This window comes from Sceloporus occidentalis, unplaced genomic scaffold, assembly GCF_023333645.1.
Source record: "Sceloporus occidentalis isolate IW3139 unplaced genomic scaffold, rSceOcc1.0.p SCAF_5, whole genome shotgun sequence".
NCBI lineage: Eukaryota > Metazoa > Chordata > Lepidosauria > Squamata > Phrynosomatidae > Sceloporus > Sceloporus occidentalis.
In genome coordinates, this window is record NW_028316985.1 from 130,788,462 (window position 1) to 130,806,135 (window position 17,674).

The following is a 17,674-nucleotide window of genomic DNA, read 5'->3' on the forward strand; positions in this document are numbered from 1 at the left end:
ACATCGCAAGGCTGCAAAGTGCATTGTTTCATTGAAAGTGACAGGCTTACTACTGATTATTATAGGCTTACAAAGCATATATTTATTTACCCAAAGGTAGACAGATCTTTCCTTCAGCTATCATGTTCTTAATGTTCTGTTTAGAAACAGTCCTTCTAGCAACTTAAGTGATCACTGATGAAGGTAATACAGTAGCAGTGCCAATCCGTTAAGTTTCTTTTGCTAACCAAATATATTTATTCTTTCTAAAGCAGAGCTGATGTCTTTTTATCATTGTTTAATCTATTCAGATATTTTAACAGCAGTGCATATTTTTCTTTTGTGTAAGCATTAATTTCTGCATCTCCTTAATATTTTTTTCAGGGCCTCCAGTAAATGTCACATGCAACATCTTTATAAACAGTTTTGGATCCATTGCAGAAACAACTATGGTAAGATGTACAATATCTCAAACTTTCAATTTTCAACATATTTAGGATGTATGACTATTGAGCCTAGGGTTGCCACTGAGCCAGAAATAAGGACCATTGATCTTATTGGACTTGCTTCTGAACAAACATGCATAAAATCATCCTCCATGGCACCTACTTAATATATGGAACCTCCTGTAATGAGACAAACTCGGTTTAGGTTAACCAGTGTAGTCCAGTGGTATGCATATTTATTGATGTACTTGCAAAGTGTTTGCATAAACATATGAATCCATTCATTTCATTGGAAGAATTATCTTCATTTAATATTATTGCTAGTAATGCTCTTTGGACAGTGAATATCATTGAAGGATATGAGAATATCTGTCTGTGGTTGACTTTAAATATGTACTCCTTTCCACTCTTTCCCCCCACTGTCCCACAGCCTTTCCCCCCCTTTTTTCTAGCATACTTAGACTAGAGAAGTGTACCAACTTATGTGTTCTGGTGGCATAACTTTGCCATCTTGCTTCTGTTTCTGCCTTTCATGTTCTATTCACAACCTTCTCAACCTTTTTGCCCAAAACTTCCTCTTTCTCTGCCTATTTGACTTAGATTGCATATTTGGGTATCTCATCACAGTCACAAGTTCAAGACACCCAAGACTGGACTTGTTGTAAATGGGTCACACGGCTGTGTTGTTAAACAGATGAATCTGTTTGTTTTCTTTTAGAAAGTCAGTGGGAAGAATGGAGTGGGGAGAGAAAATTTCCTGGAGCCCAGGTCAGATAGTTGAACTTCTGGAGTAGAAGAATGACTGGGTGTGGGGCAGAGGGGAAAAGTGAATCTTAGAAGGAGATGGAGATAGAAGGAAGTGATTTGTTTGCTTAGAAGAAAATCATTGCCTTCAAGTAGCTGGGTCCCTTTCAGAATGTTCCCGATGGCTCTATATGGAAGGAAAGTGTTTTGAGCCTTTTGGTATGGAGCAGGCATTGTAACTCCTTTCAATAACACCTCTTCTTTTATTGATTATATTCTGGATGGGTTTCTGTTATTTTTACAATGTATAATTATTACATAATACTTCATACCCTTTAAGAAAGGGAAAGGCACTTTATCACTGATTTTTGCAGACCACATTTCTTGTCTGAGAGAGGGAAAGCAGAAAGCAGAAAGGATGCAATGATTTTATTTTGTAGAAAAAGATATTCTCATAGTCGACCAAAAGAGACAGCCCAGAAGGAATGGCCTCTGGTTGCTCCAACCCCAGTTGGGCCAGGACCATGGTGACCACAGAGCCCACTCTCAAAGTGGGCTGTACACTGTGGTCCCAAATAGACAGCTGGTAGGAGCAGATTTAATCTGCTTCTTTTGAGGTCTGCTTTTTCTGCCTCAGAGAACGACTTCAGCACAGTGTGGCTTCCAGCCACTTCAGGGGCATGCGTCATGTAAATGTACACCCCAGAAGCCACTTTATTTGGCCCATCTGTTTTGGGCCACAATCAGAATCTCTCAAGAATTTCAGATTAAGAATTCTCCATGCTTGAATTCACTGGCCAGATTTTATAGTTGCCCACAGATTGCTGAATTTACAGCAGATTAGTGCCCTTGAAATGAAGTAAAGCACTCCTTATTAACCTATAACAAATAAGGCATTCAAAGAGTGAATGAAGTGGATATGTTGGTGGGCAGTAGCAAAACAGAAAGATGAGTGACAAGTTAAATTGCAGAGGCTGAAATGTGAGATCCCGTGCTTTGGAACAGTCTATCCCAATTTGGCAATTCCCAGACATGGTGGACTCGCACCACTCCCAACAACAATTCTAATATGGATCAGTCAGTCAGTCAGTCAACCTTTATTAGGCATAGAAAAACAACATTCATTTACAATAAAACTTCAGGATCATTATTAAAATTTAAGCCATAATCTTGTTGCCTCCACCAGAAAATTGGCCATTAACCTGGTAATATGTGGGTTCCGATCTTCCAATAAGTATTCCACTAATAACTCATCCAAACAGATATTCATTTCCAATAAGCTTCTTAACAATCTTTCCCTCATAATTATATAGAATGGACAAAGCAATACAACATGATGGAGAACATCTGGAGCTTGATTAGAGTGACATACACAATTCAAAAATGGGGTCTGCAAATATCTGCCCCTCGTCACATTTAAGGGGTGTACATTCAATATGGGTCTTGTAGTCGATGTGGGGAGAGAAATCCAAGTTGGAGGAAGGCAAACAACATAAAGAGACCTTCTGAAAGAGTCAGTAACAAAATATTCCCCTAACATCAACAGTGACAACTTCCATGCCATTTTCTTTAAATCCAGTGGCCTGACTCAACATTCATGTTTTAATCAGCAAGTTACTCAATGATGAAGTGTTAAAATAAATTATTCCAATTACTGGTGCTTATGCTAGTGAACTGATATTTGCTTATCATTATTCTGCTTATGCTAGTGAATTGATCAATTGATAATTTATAACATTTAGCATTACTGATATTAGTTTTCAAACCTAGCATTCTAAGATCTGTTTGTTATTAATTTTTGCACCCAGAAAATTGTAACAAATGAACAATAATGCCACTCATTCTGTAACTGTAAAGCTGTGATTTAAAAAAAAGGTTTACTAGATAAAACTCATACTATAACACTGCCATGCCTTAAACTCTGAATTTTGGGAGATTATACCCCATTCAGTTAATAAACCACCTATGTTTTCCCATCACTTCTTTCATCTTTTTTCCCTCATCTTACCACTAAAAATTTGTAGGTGAAAAAAAATATATAGCTGATGAATGCTGGAAGCTGTAATCCAAAAATTATTTTTCCAAGATCTGGAAAGATAGAGTAACTCTATAATATCCTTTGACTGGCAGTGTTCCCTATCTCTGTCATTCTGGAAGTGCTTACAAGATTCTGTTGTTGTTGCTTTTTGCCATTAGCAGGTCCTGCCCCCACATTTTATGGTCTCTTTAATCCATCCAGAAATCCCTGCCTCTAAAATCAAGGTTATCATTTAGTGAGTGCACACAACAGACATCAATCTCTAGGGTCTTGAGTGCAGTCAATGAGAAACTGTTGCATAATTTTTCTTTTTCATTGCTCCTAGTACATCCGTTTTCAGAACTGACTAGTAAACGGCCGCCCTGAATACAGAGGTTTGCCTCTGCTCTGTAATAGTTTCCTTCTAAATTATGCATCAATGCTGCTCAGAGGAGGACTTTTTTGCGGTCAGCAATTGTCAAATTTTGTCAGAATCAAAGCAATCATTTTGAGAATGTGAGCATACTTCAAACACACACAGTTCTGTTTGTGACCTTTCTCCTGGTTTACCATCTAGTGTAACTATATGGCACAAGATAATGTTTAAACATTAAAGTAGGCTAGTTACATACTTTTATTACATATTAACATTTTTGGAGAACTAGTTTTACTTGAGATTATTTAATGCTGAGAAACAGCATGGTATAATTGTTTGAGTGTTGAACTAGGACTCCAGGATACTCTAGGACACCAGGATTTGTATCCCTGCTGGGCCAAATAAAGCTACTGGATGACCTTGAACAAGTCACACTCTTTCACAGCCTCAGCAATGGCAATCTCTCCTCTCTAAATAAATTGTTGCCAAGAAAACCTTATAGGTCACCTTAGGGTCATCATAACTCAGAAACAACTTGAAGGCACCCAACAACAGCATCATCCTACACATTCAGCATAGATATCACTTTTTCCATGTAGTCACTAAATTTTTCTTACTATGTGGAAGGAAAATATTGCTACGTTAAAGTTCCTATGTTGAAGCATTGTTAAAATGCTCTGTAAATGTAAGGATCACAAGTGTCTGAATAATGCTTTGATTGCGAGGGCATAACATCTTATTATATTTTATAGTATATGTTTATTATATTCTAAATAGAATATATATATGAATATTAAAGCTACATTCTATATTGAACTTGCATACTTGCATCTGAACCATATATTTAGGTTATATCTCTTCAGTTAAGAAATTATGTTTGTGAATTATTTCATTTCAGTTCATCACTTTGATTTTGAGCTATGAGTGTATGTTATGTGTGTGTCATTTCTTTTTATTATTATTATTTTGTTTTTATTGAAAACTTGAACATTAAAGAAAAGGTTCTACAATTAGGTAAATTAATAATTATGTATGCTTAATTCTGCATAATCATGCATACTGGAGTACAGGTTTATTTTTCTTTTTAAAAATCAGTTTTCCAGGTCTTTAAACACCAGTGGTTTGTGCTTTTATGTTAACTTTGCCTTCCTAGAGGTGAGTCCTAGTAAGGTCTTAGTCTAAGTGGGTATAGCAGGTTGGGAATCACATGGCATTCTCACTGTATCTGGACCACAAGGGATGCCATATACTTCAGCTCTGAAGAACTCTTGCTGTTGACTATGGGCCACATGGAATTTAGTGGGCCAAAACATCTGGTCCATATCCCTATGGTAAAGAATGTCATTTAGAAAAAGAACTAATAGGTCAAGTGAAGAAGCAAAAATGGATTTGCAAAAATAAATACAAAATTAGAATAGAGATCATCTGCTTCACTATCCTGGGATCCATGTACATATTAAAATATAAGAATTAAGAGACTGGGGCTCCAAGAGAAGCTACAACTGCTCTGTCTTCTGTATGTGTGACAAAATTCTTCTCCCTAATTATGGCAGGGTACAGACCATCCAAAAAGGGTTTTCTGCTGGAGGGAATCCTCAGCCGCCAAATGGCAAGGCTTCCCGCCAGCGGAAAAAGAACCCGTAAAAAGCAGGTTCTTTCTACGCGGCGGTGGCAGTGTAACAAGTACACCACAGTGCACCACTGGTGCACTCATTATGCAAGTGCTGCGCAGCACCATGTGGATGTCGCATGGCGCATGCGTAACAATGGTGATGCCCATCTATACAGGGCGCTGCCATTTTGACGCCCTCGTCACGTGCGAGGGGCGAAGGGCATCTAGAAGCACTGCCCCGAGGCACTCCTTGCACGTGATGAGGACGTCCTTTTTGGCCCGTCTGGACTGGGCCATTGAGGGGCTTAAAGAAACATCCTAGGTTTCAACCTGTTAGCTGTGCTCCTAGCAGAAACCTCCAAGGAGCTACTAAAGTAGCTCTGCATCAAAGAAAGCAATACAAAAAGTAAAGAAAGCAATTGTTTTATGCTGTGTTCCTTGAGGAGGAAGCATCAAGGCCACATTGTGCTTGCTAGCTTTTCAACAGTAGGAGTTTCTTGCTCTTGAAGAGGTCTTTCTTCAGAAAAGCCAGTCAATGACCCTTGTCATAATGCTGCTATGATTTCTTCAAATGAGATTAGCTGTCTCCTTGTCCTTAAGCTGCTTAAAAGGAGATAGTTGCCCCCTGATGAAGTTACTTCTGAAAGAAGCCAACATAATGCAAGAGCCCAGTAAATATACTGCAGTTGCTCTGTCAGTGACAGTAGGAATAAATTGAACATCAGGTTACTTCAATGGAGCCAATTATCTGTAAAAAGTAAACCATGTCTCTTGCGTCTTCATCCTGCCAAGCTGCTCCTCACAAGCATTACTAGGTTAGCTGCTAATAGGAATATCATTTGGACTGGGTGCATATACACACTGTGGCAGTAGATCTGTTCTTTTCAGTGAGGTATTCTTAGGTAAGTCAGGTCAAAAGAGTTTGTCTGAGTAAGTCCATAATCAGAAGGGATTTCAGCCTTAAACATCACCTTCATGGTTGGAAGAATAACTGGGAAATTAAGATTCCATTCCAACTCTTTTTTGACATGTCTCCTGTACCCTGCTACAAGATGAGTAAAATTTCAACAAGTGAAGCTTTCAACATCATTGCATTTCATACCAGAGGCCTGGAAAGATCCACTTAACGACACACATTCATTGCCAGAAAGCTCAGAAAATTGGTGACAAACCAGATAATGTTTTGATCTGCACTTGGTTTCATTCACCTGAGCAGCTTGCTGGCTTCAACTACTGTAGGAACAATTAATGTTCGGATATCACAGATTTAGTTGCTACAGCTTTGAAGCAGCTAGCTCTTCCACACTCACAAATCACAGTGGGATGTCACCTTTCCCTACTAAGAAAAGATTCTTCTCCAAACCCTTTGTTGAATATTTATGGTATGGAGAGAGTAAGCCATCTAGAATCCTAAAGCTGTTTTGGCTACACCTCCCCAAACCCCTGATAATTGCCAGCTGATGTCCTCTAAAATGGCTGGGAGCTCATTTAGTTGTCTACCGCTAATACAAAAGAAAAAAGAATTTTATTTTTTGAAGTTCTAGTAATTGCATCAGTTTTAAAGGCAAAACATGTCACAACACACATGTCCATTACTCACAATTGCCACACTGAAGCCAATGAAATTATTCTGGAATGATTGGAAGTGTAGCTGTGAAATGGTGCTGAAGAAGTGAATCACTGTTTCCATAATGAAAGATCAAGTATAGCCGTGAGTTGTACAAAAGGGGTTTCTAGGAACAGTATGTGGCCAGTCTCTTCTCATTTCCCTAATGGATACTTGTTCTGTAAGTATCAGCAGACCATGCTTTCTGCAGCATAAGGACCTTGTCTACAGTGGGGGTGGGTGGTGGGTGGGTGGGTAGATGCCCTCCCAAAAAAATCTGGTGCGATAAGGCCATATTATGTTCAGCTCTACACACACCAAGCTCAGGGTATACTACCTTAATCCAAGTTTTTAATACGCACAGTTTTCTCTGGAGTTTGCAGGGAATGCTGGTGTTCCCTGTAGCGTGGACAATAGATTTGTCCTGGATACAGAGGCAGGACAGATTGCTACCTGGCACTTACCACCATTTACCTCAATGTCCAGACCAGTCCTTAGCAGGTAATGGGTACAGAAATGTTTTTTTCCTCCTCAACACCACATGTGGACAAGTACCTGATGTCCCTGTAGGGAAACAGGTACTGGGGCAGGTCCAGGGCAAAACAGGTCAGAGAGTCTTTAGTGTAGACTTGCTCAAGGAAAAATAAATATTGTCACCTCCTGACATCTCCACTGAGGTGGGAGAAAGATTTTGCTATTCCCAAGCATGTGTGCCCCAACACATGTTGCTGCCTGAGGCAAAGGACAAGATAGAACCTTTCCCATCCCATGTACAAAAGTTGATTGGATTGGTCATTGAATTTATTCACTATACCTAAGGTCAACAAGTTTTAGCTTAAGAGGCACAAGGCTACCTCCACCAATACTTTGCTGACATCTCCTAACATCTACTACTTGAGACCATCTCACTCTCACTCAGTTGAGATATCAAGAGATGACAAACAGAGTTGGCCAGTCCTGTTTCGGAACCAGTGTGCAAATGGAAAAGCTGTTATCTGTCAGCATTTACCCTTTTCTGAATTTTGTAAAACAACAGTTCTGTCTTTTTTAAAGTACTGTACACATAAATGTGTATCTTAGGGAAATGGTCATAGAGAAATGCATATGTCATGGAAAATGATGTGTGGAAATTCATTGCATTAGGAAAAGTTCATCCACAATGTGGGTGCATACAGTTTTTGTGGGAATTAAAAAAAATATTCACAGATTGATGCAGAAATGGGGCAGAATGAATTTAAGACAGGAAAAAGGTGAAAGCTATATCAGCCAAGCCTGCAGGCTGCAGATTCATCCATTCCTAATGCACACATTAAGTAGCTGTGAATGGCACTGCTGCAAAGGATGACTATGAATTTGTTCTGTTTTTTCCTTTTGTTTTTTTCTGTTATACAGTTATAAACAAGTATAAAGGATGCATTATACTAATGGAGAAAGATTTATGGCTAACTCCCATTAACTTTGTATAGGAATTAAGGTCAAAACGGTGTGTGTGTGTGTGTGTGTGTGTGTGTGTGTGTGTGTGTGTGTGTGAAGCTGAATGCTACATGTATGAAGTTGATATTAACACCCATTTGTTAAATATACATTTGAAAAGAGAGCTGGGCCAGAGGAATTTGAAAGCTGTTTCCCTCTCTTTTAGCTTCTCTCTGTGTGTGTGCATGAGTGTGCATGCATGCATGCCCCTTCAAGTCACCTGTCAACTTATGGTTACCCCATTAATTTCTTACAGTTTCTCTTAGGCAAGCAATATTCAAGAAGTGGTTTTGCCAGTTGATGCCATTCCTCTGAAATATACTCTTTAGCACCTGGTATTAGTTGGTGGTCTCCCATCCAAGTACTAACCAGAGATGGTCCTGCTTAGCTTCCAAGATCAGATGGGATTTGGTGCCTTTAGGGTATTTAGACCATGGTTAGCTTCTAATTCCCAAATATACATATAAACGCAGGCACACAGACAAATACATATTGTATAAAAGCTCCAACTGGTCTCAGAGTGTAAATTTGCAAAGTATGCAAAAAATATACAACAATGTAACTATAAATATGTATAATAAACACAGATTTGCTCTTAGGAATGAAAGTGTATAGAAAGCAGCAGCATGTCTGCATGATTTACCAAGCAGGCCTTCAGCAAATTGTTTGCCACAGTTCACTTCCTTGGTGACTGGTTGGCAGTAGCATTGATGTTAAATGCAGAGATTACATAAAAATCTATATGTCTGCTGTTACAGTCAGCAATCACACCTTTGAGTACATGGTTCATTATTGAGCGTGTCTGTCAAATACATTCCTTTTCACAAGCTGGGGGGGGGGGGGGAGGTACCGCTTCAACCAGCAGCGGTGGAAACAGTTAAGATTCAGTGTAAGCTAAAAGGACATTGATGACTACTTAATTAAGTGGGGCAGGGGCACATGCCTTTATGGGTAATCCTCCTTTGTGGCCACACACCTTTTGGGGTAATCTTTTGGGCGTCCATGCCCTTGGTGCTCAAGGCAAAAAGAGTGTCTCCTCCCCCCCCCCTTTCATTTCGCTTTCTGCACTCATATCACTTATGCTGTCCCTCCCTCTCCTCTCCAATTCTGGTTAAAAATGGAATACAGCCATGTGCCTACAGGAGGCAACTGTATTAGAAACACAGAACTAAAGAAACCAAATGTATCTCATCTTCATCTTACTGAATTTATCTCTTTCTTGTCTCTAGACTATGGCTAGAGACCCGATGAGAAGTGGGATCCTTTTTTCACCCCCCCCCCCCCCCACGTTTATACAGCCAGTGCAACTAAAAGTGATGTCACTTCACCCAGGCTTTATATTTGGTCAGTTTTCAGCAGATGGGGTTTGGGGAGTTGAGGTGGGTTTGTGGAGTTATACAGACAAAATTATTACAATTTTCAATGATCTTAACCAATTTGGGTGGGGTGACGAGGTGAGGAATTCCCTAGGTTTATTTTTAAAAAAGAAGAAAGAAAGAAAGAAAGAAAGAAAGAAAGAAAGAAAGAAAGAAAGAAAGAGGGTGTTGGGTGGGCTTTTTTTAAAAATATATATTTTCTATTCATGTCCAAAAGGGTTTTCTGTTATATATGATATTGTTTTAGTATAACAAAAGAAAATAAAAACACAAAAGGAAAATAACTGCATAAGTTTCATTTCTTTAAAAGCCGACCAAATGTCCAAATATGTCAATTTGTAAATTTTGTCTATACATCATTCTTTCCAATTTTTAAAGCATTGTTTTTTATGGATTTTTTATTTAATTTTTTATAATATTTCCATAAACAAATATCTTCCTACATTCTCTTACATACTATTATATTTTAACACATTATTTTATATATCCCTCAGTGCTCCCCTTCCCCGGAGCCATTTCCATCCTTATGTTCCATCCAAAATTTCAGTTCGTCTTCTGGAGGTAATCTTCCATCTTCTTTTCTCAATACTTTCTCGACAAATTCTTTCCAAATCCCCTCAAAGTCATTTCTTTTCCATAATCCTTTTTTTGCTTTCAATTTACTTGTCAACTTACCATTAATAGCTAATTTCCAAACCTCTTTGTACCAATCCTCCACTTCTACATCTATTTTCGTTTTCCTACACCTTGCTATTATTAATCTCGCTGCTGGAAGCAAATTTGTTACCAAATCTTTTTCTTCTTTTTTCCATTTCTCTGAATTGTATAACGATAACAAAACAATACTCGGTCTTCTATCTATTTTTATATTCATAACATTTTCTATTTCTAATAATGCTTTTCCCAAAAAATTTTGTACATATTTACATTGCCACCACCATGTAAGACCCGACTTCTTGACAGCCTTTCCAACAATTTTTTGAATTATTCTTATTAATATTGTGTAATCTCACTGGAGTCAGGTACCATTTCCAAATCAACTTATAATAATTTTCTTTTATCCGAACCGATAAATTTTTCAGGTGTCTTTGTTCCCAAATTCTATCCCATTCCTTGTCATTTATTTTACATCCCAATTCTTCTTCCCATAATCCCTTTAAAGTTTTTCCTTTTATTTTTCCTCCTTTATTCTCCATCAACATTTTATAAATTTTACTAGTAATTCCTTTTATATTCTTATTTTCTTCAATTTCTCTTCCTTTCTGAACTATTTGTTCAAATTGTGTATACTTTTTCTTTTCTACATTCCTTTTCCTCCAATTTTTAATCCATTGTTCTATTTGCATATAGTGAAACCATGAAATTTTTATTCCCATAAGTTTTTCTTTTATATTTCCTTTCTCTATTCTTACATCTATCCAATCTTCTATTCTGTCTATTTTCCTTTCTTTTAACTCCTTATCTAACAATTCTCTCAAATTCTTTGGGAATTTCTTTTCCATTATTATTGGCGTTATTATTGAATCTTCATTCATTAATTCTTTTTTATGTTTATACCATATTTCTATTATATTTTTCGTAAGTGGGTTTCCAATAATTTTTATTTATTTCCTAATAAAGTTCTTTTAAAAAATTCCATATTTTCATATCTACTTCTTCTGTATCTACTTCCAGCCATTCTAAACCTATCCCACCCAACATGCCTTCTATCACATATCTCAATTGATTAGCCTCATAATATCCTCTTAAATTGGGAAGGCCTAACCCTCCCTCTCTTTGTGTTTTATACCAAAATTGTTTATTTAATCTTGTTCTTTTTCCTCCATTACAGAATATATTTATTAGTTGTTGCCATTTTTTGCCTGCCTTTGCTCATTAGATTGGAGTCTTATCACTTAAAAACATGGCAGGCCTGATGCCCAAAGGGACTACTGGAGTCTTACAAATGCCATGCAGTTGGGAAAGAGGAGAGCCAGAATTGTGGGTACCTGACAAACTGAGGATGAAAGGAAGATTTCAATTAAGCCACTAAACTTTTGACCCAGAATTTCTAGGTCAGATACATTCAAAAGAAATTATTTTCCTCTTGCCTCTAGAAGTCTGTTTCTTCTGAAAATTTGGAAAGCCAGACACTCTTGGAAAGTTCTATAGAATTTGCAAATTGCATGCAATTCAGATTTAAATTGTCAAATATACTGGTGAGAGAAGACAGTGCAGATCTCCTATTGATCACAATAGGGGAAGTGGAAACATGTATTTTAATGGCATCTGGAAATGTGACCCTTTGTCTAATCTCTCTGTGGGTTGTCTGGAATTATGGGATGAAGAAGTACTCAAAAGACTGAAAATTTCCTGCCATTCATATTTAAAATGCAAATGTTACAGATAGTGGAAGGCAAGGAAAGTTTCCTATTGAAACAATGCTTTCCAAAACACAAACTGAAATTTGAAAAATTAATGAGCTAAATACAAATTAATGTCATACAAATGAAAGCTTTATCAAAGAAAGAAAGTATGACTCAGTCCTCTGACTACACATATTATTATTGTAACGTGCCTGGATTCCTCATGATTGAGTGGGCTATAAATAAATAAGTTGTTATTATTATTTAAAAAACCCTCAACCTGACATACCTGAAAAAGATACCAAATAGCCCAGGCAGTTCAGCTATTCACAATACAAGTGAGCTTCACACATACCAAAAAGTTCCCATTTTAATTCCTGGCAGTCTGTTAAACTACTCAGCCCCCCATCCTGTCTGTAATATGGAAATTATTATACTAACTTATGATCAAGGATATGATAAAATATAAAGATTACTGTTGTAAGGTTATTGGTTCTTGTCTGATATGGCCAGGAGGATACTCTAGGGACAGCCCAGGGTAGATGCAGTCAAAGTTAAAACAGAGCTGCCCCAACCCTTCCCTGTAACAAAAGCCCTCCATTCCAACACTAGGCAACTGTTCATATGTGTCCTGCTGAGCCGCCTAGTGTATCCACCATGGGTCACTTCACTCTGAGGTCAGAACAAGGCACCCAGTGATATATCACATGGCCGGGCACATTGTTCAGACCTCAGAGCAAGCAACTGGTAACAGTGGTGGACATCCTGGATAGCTCAATGGGACACATTTCAAACAGCCACTTGGTATTGTAACAAGGCTCCAGACAGATCTTCCTAGAGCATCTGGAGCAAAAGGCAACTTTTAATAAAGAATATTAAAGGGGATGTAGCCTGGTTCTGGTGCTGAACATGCTGGACATCAACTGATCTGTTAGTACTGGAACTGGGTTTGGGCCTTGCATCTTCTGGACTCCCCATGGAGAGGACATGAGGAGGCCAGTTTATTTGGCCCATGCAAACAGGTCTCAAGATAATGCATATAAGGCATTGAAAAAAAATCAATGATTAGTCCCAACTGAACTAGTTCCATTTAAATGTATGGTAAACTTGTTCATCATTGTTTATGTAAATCCCCCTGATTTCAGTTGGTCTGCTCTTGTTGAGGCTAGTGTTAGGTTGATCTGACATTTATGAATAATAATATTTTAATACTATTCCTCTTTTCATGCCAAGCTGTGAAATGAACTACATTACACATCCACTGCTGTTATCTGACCGAACACATTAGCATAAAGAACTATCAATCAAGTTCTTCCTAAGGGTTTAAGTAGTCAAACAATTTCCAACCTGGTGCTCTCCAGGTGATTGAGAGTATATTTCCCAATGTTCCTGATCAGTGGCAGTGTTCATAGAGGCTATTGAGAACTAGAAGTCCAAATAATCTGGAGGGTAAACAATTGGAAAATCCACTAAATGAGATGATACCTTAGAGATATTAGTGGGCAATCCAATCTGAATTGCAACACTAGCATGGAGGTAGGCAAATTTGCCTCTTGCTGTGGGTGTGATTCACCTACAATATATTATTTTTAAATAATTTATCTGTTGTTGTTGTTTTGGTGGGGGGGAACAAATGTAGAAGGCCTGATCTGGATTGAGACCACAGGAAATTAAAAAAATTGGATCCTTCTGTGAAACCCACAGAAGGATCCAATCTAGAAAAATTACCCTTTGCTTATTCTGAGTTTTTAAAAATCTCTTATATCATTCAAATGTTGCCTAGATTGTCCTTAGAAGTAAAATGAAAGCAGGAATTTTATTTAATTGGTGGAGTTAGTGCACTACTGTGTTCTGGTCTCATATCACCTCCAAATGTTTAATTTGAAATGTTACCTGTTAAATTTTCTAAAAGAAAATAGCCATGTTTTGTGGCAAATGAGGTTGATTTGTAATGAAAAGACTGTCAAAATAACTTTCACTGTGTGAACAACCTATGGGAAAAGAATGTCCAATCTGAATGGCTTTTGCAGGCTTGAAGTTTTGTTTCTGTTGTTTTGTTTTTTAAAAGGATTTAAATGAATTTTAAGGCCAAAAGGAACGATTATAATCATCTTGTATTGTATAATTGCAACTTGTATAATTGCACTAATTCTTGCCTCAAGGCCTTTAACAATCATGGAAATGGATCCCTCAGCAATTTGTGACAGAAAATAACCACACATGGAATTTCTCAAGGGCAGAGAACAGTCAAACCTCACATATCTTTTTAACAAGAGGGTGTGTGGCAGTGATAGCTTTGTCTCCAGGGACATTGGGGCAACTGGTCTCTAACAGAAGCTTTTACGCCAACATACACTTGAATCAGGGTGCTTGAGGAATTCAGTATTTGTGATTCTTGATATGAACTGACGTGATCAATGCTTGACAGATGAATGTGTGGCTTGGAATTTAGCTGTTGACTAGTGTAAAGAAACCATTGTTACCTGAAGGAAAAATTAAATCTGTTATGCTCTGTTTTATTTAATAAGTAGCTATCTTGAGTACAAAACAATTAGGCAATATTTTTTATTTGCAATCACTAATTAGTCACAATTTTGACACTATTGCCACAATTGCACACACATCCCAGCCTATTTGACTGGGCATCAGCTCCACGGGGAGAGGAAGGGCCATTCTGATGTGGTTGTGGCATGATTGAATGATATTTCCATCAGGCTTGGGCAGCTTGGGATGGGCCAAGATAATTTACAGTGGACCCTTGTTATATGCTGGGGTTTGGTTCCAAGATCCCCTGTGGATAACAAAATCTGTGTATGCTCAAGTCCCATTAAACATAATGACATAGCAAAATGGTGTCCCTTATAAAAAATGGAAAATCAAGGTTTGATATTTGAAATTTATACTTCTTTTGAACATTTTCAAACCGTGTATGCTTGAATGCGTGTATAAGAAGGGCCAACTGTATTTAGATCTTAGGAGCTTATAGCTTGGTTTATTAATTTGGCTTACCTCTCCTGGTTTAGGTTTCAATTTGGGCTGCATCCTGATGTTATATTGAAATTTAAACCAGGAGAGGTAGGCTGAATTAAAAAGCCAAGCGATAAACTCTTTAGTTAAGTATAATCTATTACAGGATCCTAGCCTAAGTCTGCAGTTGCAACACAGGCTGTGAACAAATTAAGGCTGGATGCTGTTATGTGGTAAGTTGTTCAATAGGACATAAATGTATTTAAATATGCTTGTATTATGCCCCACTATTTTGTGATGGGGAGAGGGCTGTCTTTTACGAACATAGCCAGTTTTATGCCTCTGAGCTTTTACCTTGATCTATTTGAAAAAAATTAAGTACTACATATAGAGTGTACGGTAATCTCTCTTTTTCTGTACTGTAACATGCTTTACAAGGGATTGTCCTTGAAGTCAATTCACCTAGTGCAGAATATTGCTATCTGTCTCATGGTAGGGATTAGGAAGAGTCAATGTGTCCTGTCTAGTCTAGTAACTGAACTACCTACTTATAAGTTACATTCCTGGTTCAATTTATATGTTGACCCTTAGCCTTAAAACTCCACATCACCTGTCATCTTGATGTAATTGCATTCTTTTACTACTATAAGTCACCTTCAATACTCTTGTACAAAAGTAGAATGCACAGCATTTTTTAAACACACACACAAACACACACATACAGAGAGAGAGATTATAGACTGTCTTTTCAATTCATTGCTTATATTATGGCTAGTGAGCATATGTCATCAGCCCCAACTCTAGCCCACTTAGTTAATGGTTAGGCCAAAAGGGAATAGCAGTTCTTTAACTAAGTTGGAAGCTGAAAACTATGCATGCCTAACTTATATTCTATAGGGTGACCTCTGTTCCATGTTGTGTGCCTTCAAGTCATTTCTGATTTATAGCAACCCTAAGCCAAAGCTATCACAGGGTTTTCTAGGGCTGAACCCTGGTCTCCAGAGTTGTAGTCCAGTACTCAAACTACTACACCACAGTGACTCTCTCTGTTCCATGTACACACACCAAATAGATATATCTGGGAGAGCAAGGTCATAATTCAGTTATCTGGATGCTATGGAATCTGTTGAGATTTAGAACTGATATGGTCTTGTAGCATGGTTGGCAAAAGTGTGGACCACCAGATGTGATTGGACCACAACACCTTTCTAGCTTATGTTGCTTGTATTATATAGTAGTAACAGTTAAAAAATGTATGTTCCCTAGTCCTAACAGCCATGGTAGATTTTATAAAATGTACCACTTCTGAAAGATCTAGAATGTTGTGTCCTTGTGTTGTTGATGCTGCTGATTCGGCTTTATTTCTCTTTTAAAAAGTTGTTTGCTATTTTTATTGTTCTGTTCTGCTGGGAATAGCCTTGCACTTCAAACAGGCAGAGTATAAATGTTTTAAATAAATAATACCTACTAAAGGCTGCACTTTTCTATGCATGAGGAATTGCTCAAGCCCTCCAGCTACATAATGGAACACCTAGTTCCTTAGCCACCATTCTCCTGGATTCTTGAAAAACTGGTCATGTTTAAGAGAAGTTTGATCTAGACAGAGCATGATTAGCTAAGAGTCCTTTAACATGCCTGGTGCAATATGATAGGTAGTTGACCTTCAAAACGGTGAAGATAATTTAAGGGAACCCTATTCATTTGCTCAGAATAGTTCATCTACCTAAAATAAAACAGTATCACTGAATGGAACAGTGAACAAATGAAATAAGACTGCTATTTTCAAAAGACCATAATTTTTTCACAGGCTGTCCATTGAAAGAATGTCATGTTTCCTGCTATTTTAGTGACTCAGGCTGTAATTCTATGCACACCTACCTAAGAGAAGTACCATTGAATATGGTAGGCTTCACTGTATATATTGGATTCTGTTGCCAGGCAGCAATCTTATGAGGAGATTAGGAATGAAATGGCTACATGATGTTAGGAACTATAGCCTTAAAAAAACAACATACCCAAACTCTGGTCCTACATGTTCTCAAGGGAATAGAGACCGAGGGCATGTCTACATTGACGGGAAAATCCAGTTTATCTTCAGGTTACCCTGATCTGCAGTGACCACTGACTTGTCCACACAGTTCTCCCTAGCGAATACACCCTGATCCAATAAATCACATCATGTCCATGGACCCCATGAGTGTGAATGTATATATGTCTGAACTCCTCCCCAGCTTCACATCAATGTCACTATGGAATGCATTTCATTCACATGCACAAATATCCAGATTTTCCACTGAAAACTGAGATAAATCCCCATTTTCTCCATGGATTAAAGCTTTGTGGTTATGAAAAGGCCCAGATTTGGCCCCAAGTGTTCTGTACATTGTTTGGACAGCTTGCTGTGAAAACTAGATGAGATTATTTTATTTGGCCCATGTAGATGCATCATGGGATTCCCAGAAATAGATCTAGTAAAAGTTTTTGTGGCGCATATTCCTTCTAATATAGAGCTTGGAATTTTTTCTTGGTGTCCACTTAAAATTCTCATGTGTTCTTAAAGCAGTGCTTGGGAGCATGTTAAAAAAAGAACTGCGGAGTTCACTTTGTATTTGTTTGTTTTGTTTTCAGTGTAGAGCTTGTGAGGGAAGTCATTTTGAAAGCCTCAGATTTGAGTCCTAAAATCTCAAGGGCTCGGATGCTTCTGGAAGCCAAGTATGGCGTAGTGGTTTGACT

General features: G+C 37.9%; 1 protein-coding gene across 3 annotated transcripts in view; it reads left to right on the forward strand.

Moving 5' to 3' along the window:
• The window catches only part of GLRA3 (glycine receptor alpha 3), a 106,359-nt gene that overhangs the window by 39,476 nt on the left and 49,209 nt on the right, over window positions 1-17,674 (forward strand). For all 3 annotated transcript variants that reach the window (XM_089525455.1, XM_089525456.1, XM_089525457.1), the window contains one exon: window positions 364-431. In XM_089525455.1, the coding sequence (XP_089381581.1) occupies window positions 364-431 (68 nt within the window). The remainder of the gene's footprint in view (window positions 1-363; window positions 432-17,674) is intronic.